Source organism: Octopus bimaculoides, chromosome 6 (assembly GCF_001194135.2).
Source record: "Octopus bimaculoides isolate UCB-OBI-ISO-001 chromosome 6, ASM119413v2, whole genome shotgun sequence".
NCBI lineage: Eukaryota > Metazoa > Mollusca > Cephalopoda > Octopoda > Octopodidae > Octopus > Octopus bimaculoides.
The window spans coordinates 116,298,959-116,308,958 of NC_068986.1; the positions used below are offsets into that span (position 1 = coordinate 116,298,959).

The 10,000-nt window shown below is 39.5% G+C and overlaps 1 protein-coding gene across 1 annotated transcript in view; it reads left to right on the forward strand.

The window, feature by feature from the left end:
* Nucleotides 1–245: 245 nt before the first annotated feature.
* The window catches only part of LOC106881345 (SPARC-related modular calcium-binding protein 1), a 199,144-nt gene continuing 189,389 nt past the window's right edge, over nt 246–10,000 (forward strand). Inside the window, exon 1 of the mRNA XM_052968510.1 lies at nt 246–632. Within this exon, the coding sequence (XP_052824470.1) occupies nt 429–632 (204 nt within the window). The 5' untranslated portion in view covers nt 246–428. The remainder of the gene's footprint in view (nt 633–10,000) is intronic.

The window sequence follows — 10,000 nt, forward strand, 5'->3', positions numbered from 1 at the left end:
CACTCCCACCTCTACCACTACCACTTCCACCACCATGACACTCCCACTCCCCTCCACCACCAACACTCCCTCTCAGACTCTCACCATCGCTTCCACCACCACCACCACCACCACCACCACCACAGATACTCCGACCTCCACCTCCACTACCACTCCCACCACCAATCATCACTAACACTCTCACTCCTACCACCACCACTACCACCACCTCTAATAGGCTGACCCGCTCCTCCCCAACAACTCTCTCTCTCTCTCTCTCTCTCCCACCATCACCAGCAGCATTACAGCCTGGAGTAAAGAAAGCGCGACAACAACAAAAGCTTTATCATCATCAGACGGCATCAATCAGTGACGGAGTGTGTGGTGGTTTGGTGTGGTGTTCGGTATATGGTGTGGTGTATACTATATGGTGTTGTCTATGGTGTGGTATGTATGAAAAGACATCGATGCCGTCGTCCCAGACGGTCAGTAGAGTCTGCGCTCAGATATTCACTGGAGCAGCCGACACCACCATGTGTCTTCACTGCACGCTAACATTTACTAGCAGACTGGCTTTCATCGTTTTACTTTATGTATCTTTACCAATACTTTTCTATCCTCTTAATGTCGAGGCTGTTTTATCCAGAGAAAAGGTCAGTTTTATCTATCTTTTTTCATTAATAATTCACATCATAACTTAAACTCTTTCGTTTTTGCTTTTTATTTCAAAATTTCACTACATCTTTTTCTACCAATAATTTTGCCTGATTCCTTCCTTTCTTGCAATTTTAATTGCTTTTCAAAAAATATATATTTGTTTTTTTTCGCTCTTTATTCGTTTTAATCTTTTTCTGTTTTGTTTTGTACTTTAGTTACATTTTTGGACTTCTTCTTCTTCTTCTTCTTCTTCTTCTTCTTCTTCTTCTTCTTCTTCTTCTTCTTCTTCTTCTTCTTCTTCTTCTTCTTCTTCTTTCTACAGACAAAATGCCTCGCCTTATTTGTTCCGGATCTTTACGTTCTAATTTCAAATTTTGTGGAGGTCAGCTTTTGCCTTTCAGCCTTTACGGGTATCCATAAAATGAAGAGCCGGTCAAAATACTGACTGACCGGGGGTTAATTTGACCGTCTAACACCTCCCACATTCTGAAATGTCACCTTCTGTCTAAATTACAAACAATTATTATGTCATCATCATCATCATCATCATCATGTATAGTGGACGGTAGAGACATTGAAGTATGGACTAAAGTGCTTTCCGATATGCAGAATCGTCTCTTTGGTGTCCGAGTTCAAATCCTGCAGGGGACAAATCTATCTTCCCCCATTGGTAGTACCAGTGAAATACTGGATTCGATTCATTTAAATTCTGCCCCATCCCCTAAGCTTGTGAACTTGTACCTATGTCAGAAATCCTTTTGTTGTTGTTATTGGCGTTCATTGTTGTCTTTGTGTCATCTGTGGTCAAGCCAGCTGTGGTCAAGCCAGCTGTGGTCAAGCCAGCTGTGGTCAAGCAGCCGTTGTTAACATTGTTGATATGGCTGCTTTTGTTTGTATCCCCCCCTCTCCGATCTGGGTTAGCTTTGGCGATCAAACTTATGTTAAGAGTTTAGGTTTTGCTTAACCCTGAGTTAGCCCCGACAGAAAAGACCTATGATAAGAAGGCATTTCAGCCGTGACCATCCCGTCTATATCTTGTATTCAATGTATCATTTTTTAAAATGAATTGCGGGTAATTTAGTGTTTACTTCTAGCAGGTCTAACCATTACGTGCAGGCTCCATCATAGGTTCGATGTTATAAGTCGAAGTTATAAGTGCTTTCCCCAGCATCAGTTTATCAACTGTTCTGTGTTCGAATCCTGCATCGGACCACCCGTAACTTTTATTTCTGCAGGACGGCTGTTGGTGTTATAAATACCCGTGTACTTCTATCTTCGTAAAAGCTTCATACTCAGTTATGCTATTCGAAGCACCATGAACATCACAGCACAACATTCCGCCCTTAAATCTGAGATCCTATCATATATATTTCCAAATAAAAATTGGTTATCAATGTTATCGACTTGTTGTTTATAGATTAGCGCTGGTTGAGCCGACCTATAAACAAACGCGTTCCAATCGTGACCACCCAGTCTTGTTTTGAGACATACTGTATCTGTTACTCCTGTATCTCAAATGACCCTTTACATGTCATTTTAGAGGTATTTAACTGCTGCTTCGAGATTCTCCAAAGCGCAAGTTGTCTCACAATTCGGCGGGACGGTTTCGAATACCAGTAGTAATATTTTGAATCACAGAGAGTCTCTTATTCTGCAGGAATTTCTGCTTTGGAAATCACTTCGATGAGGGGAAAATGCAGCAAGGGCACGAAGCAAAACAGCAGTAACAACAACAACATTGATAGCGAAAGGAATTTAACTGTCATCTTATTCCAATTAGGATTATAATGAATTATAGTTATGATGGTGATGGCTGTAATTCTATCTATCTATCTATCTATCTATCTATCTATCTATCTCTGTCAGTCTGTCTGTCTACACGCACACACATACACACGCACAGTATATATACACACTGTATATAAACATATATACACACATGATATACAAGAGACTGCCGGTACTAAGCTTGAAGCATGGGTAGACTACTACTACTACCACTACTACTATCACTAGTAGTAGTATTAGTAGTAGTAGTAGTAGTATGAACACATGTGCGACGCTGCTTGACAACCAGTAACGCCTCCATTCCGTGGCTGCACAGTTTTACTCACAAACACGCACACACTCACCACTCACATACCATACTCTTCCCCACCTCCACCCTCACCCACACATACCCCTGTGTACATTGTTCCACTCCCTTCCACTCCCCTCACATCATCCACCCGACATCACACGCTAACACCCCACTAGCACTCCACTAACGAGCACGGATTACATACAAGGCATCACAGCTGTCTATCTATCTATCTATCTATCTATCTATCTATCTATCTGTCTGTTTGCCTGTCTGTCTGTCTGTCTGTCTATCTATCTATCTCTTTGTCTGTCTGTCTATCTATCTGTCTGTCTGTCTGTCTGTCTTATAGACACACTTTTTGTGCGTATATACATGTATATGTACGAAATATATATAATGGATGTATGTGTATGCATGTATGTATGGATGTATATGTAATATATATATAACATGTATATATGTACATAACATATATACATGTATACTCTTTTACTTGTTTCAGTCTTTTAACTGCGGCCATGCTGGAGCACCGCCTTTCGTCGAGCAAATCGACCCCAGGACTTATTCTTTAGAAGCCTAGTACTTATTCTATCGGTCTCTTTTGCCGAACCGCAAAGTTACGGGGACATAAACACACCAGCATCGGTTGTCAAGCGATGTTGGGGGGACAAACACAGACACACAAACACATACATACACACACATATATATACATATATACGACGGGCTTCTTTCAGTTTCCGTCTACCAAATCCACTCACAAGGCTTTGGTCGGCCCGAGGCTATAGTAGAAGACACTTGCCCAAGATGCCACGCAGTGGGACTGAACCCGGGACCATGTGGTTGGTAAGCAAGCTACTTACCACACAGCCACTCCTATATATAAAACATATATATGTGTGTGTATATATATATATATATATATATATATAACACACACACACACACATATAACATGATATATAGCTTATACTTATACATATGTGTGTGACTGTGTGTGTGTGTGCGTATACATACACACACATATCTACGTGTAGTATATATATCACAAACATTATAAGCAACAAATGATACACACTCATATTTACCCACACTATTACACACTTATACACACGTTCGCGCGCGCATGTCCAGTGGTTGGTGGACTTTTTAATTGGATTTAAACACAAGTGTTACTATCTTCGTTTATGAGCGTGTGTATGTATGTGTATGTACGTACATACGTGAGTTAAAATTTTATATATATATATATATATATATATATATATGTGTGTGTGTGTGTGTGTGTGCCTATGTGGCGTGTGTATATACGTGTGACTATATAGGCGCAGGAGTGGCTATGTGGTAAGTAGCATACTTACCAACCACATGGTTCCAGGTTCAGTCCCACTACGTGACACCTTGGGCAAGTATCTTCTACTGTTGCTTCGTGCCGACCAAAGGCTTGTGAGTGGATTTGGTAGACGGAAACTGAAAGAAGCCCGTCGTATATATATATATATATATATTTGTGTGTGTCTGTGTTTGTGCCCCCACCATCGCTTGACAACCGATGCTGGTGTGTTTACGTCCCCGTAAATTAGCGGGTCGGCCAAAGAGCCCGATAAAATAAGTACTAAGCTTACAAAGAATAAGTCCTGGGGTCAATTTGCTCGTCTAAAGGCGGTGCTCCAGCCTGGTCTCAGTCAAATGACTAAAACAATGGAATAAAAGAATGTACATGTGTGTGTGTATGCATGTGTTTACATGTGTGTGTATGCATATATCTGCGCCTGGAGATGTTGCCACTCATGTCTGTGAGCGTGTGGTGCGTCATTATCTCAAATGTATTTCTTTATCTCTCCTTCTCTCTCTCTCTCTCTCCTTCTCTCCCCCTCTCTCTCCCCCTCTCTCCCTCCCTCTCTGTATGTGTGTGTGCGCGTGGCAGCATGAAGCTCCGGTGTGTTGTTAATGAGTGTGTATACATAAAACCATATATTTACATACCACAAAACTTTGCCCGATTGTACTAATGTATAAACACGCACACACACATATATTTGTGCATTCACATACAGGACGGGCATGGTTGTAAAGTCTTTGACCGTGTGTGTTACATTATAGCTTCTATGGCTGAACAACAAGAAACTACATACACACACACTCAAATAGATCATGCCCCTCCCCTCAATTACGGGTTTTATGTTTAGATATGAGTATAGAAGTGTATCTGCGTGTACATCTATTCTATAGTATCTATATGCATGTACTATGTATGTATGGTGTGTGTGTGTGTGTGTGTGTGTGTGTGTGTGTGTGTGTGTGTGTGTGTGTGTGTGTGTGTGCGTGTGTGTTGTTTGTATCAGAGAGAGAGGGGGAGTATATTACAATAGTTGAAGGGAAGCGACGTTCGTTCTGAATGGAGACGGAAGGTGACTGGGTCACTGTACTTCGTTCTGATGGCCAGAGTAAAAAGGAAGTGGTTATAATTCCGTATGGAACAAATATGGTAAGGGACTTTCTCTCAAGATACACCAACGGTGTGTCGGTTTCATGGTCAATATTTACGATTTTCGTTGTCAAACATCGCTAAAAATCACATACATACGTGTGTATGAGTGTGCGTGTGTATGTGTCCATGTGAGCGCACATATGGCATGGCTTTTATGAATGTGTTGTTTCTTTGTTGTTTAACACTAGGTCAGCTCTAAATGAGTCAACCTACAACCAAAAGCAGCTCAGCAGTGCATATCCCATGTATATATAGATACATGTGTGCGTGTGTGTGTGTGTGTGTGATATCCAGGTTTATTTGTCTATATAATCGTACGAGTTACATGTGTGTGCCTGTGTGAATGTGATCCATGAGTTTATAGATTTGAATGTGTATGTCTTCGTGTACGCCCGTGCACACTCACACATTTGTGTAAGCATGTGTGTGTGTGTGTGTGTGTGTGTGTGTGTGTGTATGTGTGTGTGTGTGTATGTGTGTGTGTGTGTGTTACAAGTACAAAACTATTCAAAGAGATTCCGAACAGTTTCCGCTACCAATACTATCTTAGCTTAAATTGATTAATTTGTTGTGAAACTAATTCTATGAGCGATACGGCATAACCATTAACTCTTCGTCGGCCGGCGGGGTTGGAATTACCCAAAAGGCCATTGGAGTCCCCTTTTATTTTTGCTCATTTCCGCACTGTCCATAAAATAATATTTGTTTAATCTTGTATTCTGTGTGAGTGCATGATACAGAACAAGTTTTAGAAACTATACATAGAGCACTAAATATAAAATAAAACAAAAAGAATAAAAGAAAAAAGTATATCGATTCATACCAGTACAAATACGAAGAAAATTGACTTGTTGTTCATCAGAATATCTGAAAAAAGAACAGGAAAAAAAATTCTCTGAAGGGGAATGGGGGCCAGTTGGACCCCAATGGCCATATTTTATGCTATAACATCCATAGGACTGGAAATTTTTAACTCAAAATTTGTAGGTGCATACATAAACTATTGACAATAAAAGTCATGAGATATAAAATCAGTTAAATAAACAAAAAATGTAAAAGTTGCATAACCTTTAAAATTTGCTGGGGTCCCGAAGGACTCCATCGACCCACGAAGGATTAACATCAAATAACAATGGTGTTTCTGAAGAGTGGATCGATCTTTTAGAAATAGAATCTTCCTCAACTCACACATTTATTGAAGCAAAGGTCATTTTGCATAAAAGTTGTGAGTATAGTCGTGTGGTGTAAGAGTTCGCTTCGCACGCAGGGGTTTCGACACGGGGCAACAAGTAACTTCTGCTCTTGCCTAGGTTTAACTATAGCATCTTCAATGGAATTTGGCAGGTAGAAACTGAGCAGAAACCTGTGACACTGTGTGTGTGTCCCACTGCTTGACAACCGGTGTTGGTTTGGTTATGTCCCGACAGCGTAGCAATCATGTAACAAAAAGATTTGATAGACGGAGTAAATCTCGGATTTAAAACAAATGCTGGAGTCAATTTGATCGACAAAACCATTAAATGTGATGGTGTCCTAACATGGCCACCATTTAATCAATGACACAAAATAATTATATAATTATGTGTGTGCGTGTATATATGTGTGTGCGCGCACGCGCGTGTGTGAGTGTGTGTATTGGTAATTATGATTATATATGCGTATATATATATATATATATATATATATATATATATATATAGGAGCACTCGGTCGGTTACGACGACAAGGGTCCCAGCTGATCCGATCAACGGAACAGCCTACTCTTGAAATTAACGTGTTGAGTACTCCACAGACACGTGTACCCTTAACGTAGTTCTCAGGGAGATTCAGCGTGACACAGAATGTGACAAGGCTGGTTCTTAGAAATACTGGTACTACTCATTTTTGCCACCTGAGTGAAATGGAGCAACGTGAAATAAAGTGTCTTGCTCAAGGACACATAGCATCGCGGGAAATTGAAGAAAGAAAGAAGGAAAGAATGAAAGAAAGAGAAGAGTTTGTATCAGTATCGACGAAAGAGTAATTGAAACTGAAAGTAGAGTATAAATATATTTGTCGGCTTTCGTTACCCTGTAACCTATCCCTATGTTAACACCCAATTGATATCAGGTATTCGTTTCTTTATACCCTCGTAACCCAGCTGTTCACCAAGTAAGAGACCTACTGAATATTACCACACTTTAAGTAAAGTACTGGAGCCGACGTGATCGGCTGAAAAGCTCTTCTAGACAGTGCCGCAGTCATGCGGTACAATGCCTGAAACCATTAAAAGAATGTAGAGATAATAAATAACACCTGTTGGTTAATGTTGGCTTTACAATCGTAAGGTCGTAGGTTCGATTTCTGGATCGGGCTACACGTTTTATCTTTGAGCAAGCCACTTCATTTCACAGTGTTCTAGTCTACTCAGTTGAAATGAGTACCAGCAGACTACAGGAGCAACTCTTCCTCTCTCTTTTTCTCTCTTTCTCTCCAGATATCGCATAATCTATGTTCACTGAATCGTGAGCGAGAGAGCATAGACCTTCTAGGCAATCTCGCTCACTTACAGCTGTTTCTGATACGCCTTATAGGCGCGTTCATGGTTCCGTTTACTCAATCGATCGATTGAAAATATTTAACGACCTTAACAAATAATATCATCAGTTTAAGATTCACAAATAAAGAAATATGTAAAGCACATTATATTTATACCTTTTCTGATGTGTGTGTGTGTATCGGAATATTTATTATAAACAAACTTACAAGCGCCGACTAAGTTGAGGTTTTATAGAAAAGAAAGTAAATATCGAACGCTGAATAGCTGTGAAAACAGCTTAGAAGGTCGGGTAAATAGCCTTAGAAAACACAAAATAAAAGTAGTCTGCAAGAGGTTACAGAGAACTGAACACTGTACCCCCACAAACTCCGGCTGACCACTCTGTCCCATTTAGTTAAGCGATCCGTGACAACAAAGATCGTCTACTATAACGCTAAATAAGTTTGTTTATAATAAAAGAGTTCTCACATTCCAAAAGCTATTGTTTAACTGTCACTTGAATTTCCTATGAAAAAAATAGTTTCGACATATGAATATTTCGGGTAACGAACGGTCTTCAGGAACGAATTAAATTCGCAAGCTGAGTTTCCACTATTTGGCTATACTACAGACATTTGTTTTTCTGATCCTACTGAAGATATACAGCCTTAAAATTGCACGTCCAGAAACGAAATGTTCCAGGCCTTTTTTCTACGCCATTTTCTTCACACACTGTTTAGTGGACGATTTTTTTCTCACACCAAACAGATGTTTATTTCTGTCGCATAATTTTTAATGTAGGCATAATGTCATTATTCTGAAAGTGGCGGAATATTCCACAGATACCAGACACGTGTACCCTTAACATAATTCTCAAGTAGAATCAGCATGACACAGTGTAACAAGGTTAGACCTTTGAATTATACACATATACGTATACATATATATAATATATATATGTATATATATATATATATATATATATATATATATATTTATATTTATATAGACACACACACACACACTTATATATTTATAAAGAGGGAGAGGGAGACCTATGTATGTACAGTATATATGTGTATGCGAGGGTGAATGGGTGTATAGAGAAGGGAGAGAGCGAGGTTGAAAGACTGAACACTGAAGAGAGATATCTTATTTCCATATAATTAGAAATATTTGAAGTGTCTCTCCATTTTAGTTAATTAATTGCCATAAACTTAATAATTTTTACGTTTATTGGGCATTCGTTTTGCATGATAGAATAATTTTCAGTACCACGGGGAAGTATTTATCCACTTATGAACGCCCCCCCCCCCACACACACGTACAGCTTGTGTACAAGTAATCATGAGAATTCTTACGATGAAGGGGTTGGTCTCTGAATAATAAACAAAACGCAAATATTATAATTTGAATAACAGAAATGTTACATGTTAGACTTTAGAAAAAGCTCGCATAGTTTTGCTATTCCGCTTACATGTTATTTCTAAAGTCTATGTAAGCTGGTCGGCGTCTTTGTATGAAAATCCAGGCGTTTTTGATTATCAAACACACACACATACACTTTTCGCAATGTCACTCATACGTGTGATTGACGACGCAATATTAAGAGAATAATAGTCGATTAGCAGAACATCAGAGTATTATAGTTAGGCCGATTCTTATTGGTCAGTTTGGGTTACGCTGTGGAAAATGTTGCAGGTTGAAAATGGACGGCTCCTTCAAAGTAAGGGATGGTAAAACTTTCAAATCTATAATCGTTAAAGGCAGCTAAACCATGTACTTCACCGAATCCGACTGCTTTAAGTTTGTGTCGTTCGGCCTGGAGATTGTTCAAGAGAAAACTTCTCTGACGATTTTGAGACATTCTTTCAGATCACTCTTGTCTTCCATTTAGCTTTTTATCTTTTATATGTTTCAATTATGGGACTGCAGTCTTTTGTCGGATGGGGGAACCACCTTGAAGGGTTTCAGTGGAGCAAATCGACCCTGGACTTATTGCTTCTAAGTTTGGTAATTATTTATGTCGGTCAATTTTGACGAACCTCTAAGTTATAGGGTGATAAACAATCCAGCCCCACCCCGGTTGTCATGCTATGGTGGAAGACAAGTGAAATTTTCACAGACTGTTGTACCCTTAATATTAATCATAGACAGATACAATACGACATTGTATGAGAAAGCTGTTTCTCTCCAAGTTTCGTTTACAAGGATTGTCACGACTCAGTCATATGGTGGAAGCTATTTGCCAAATACAGTGGGAGAGAATACA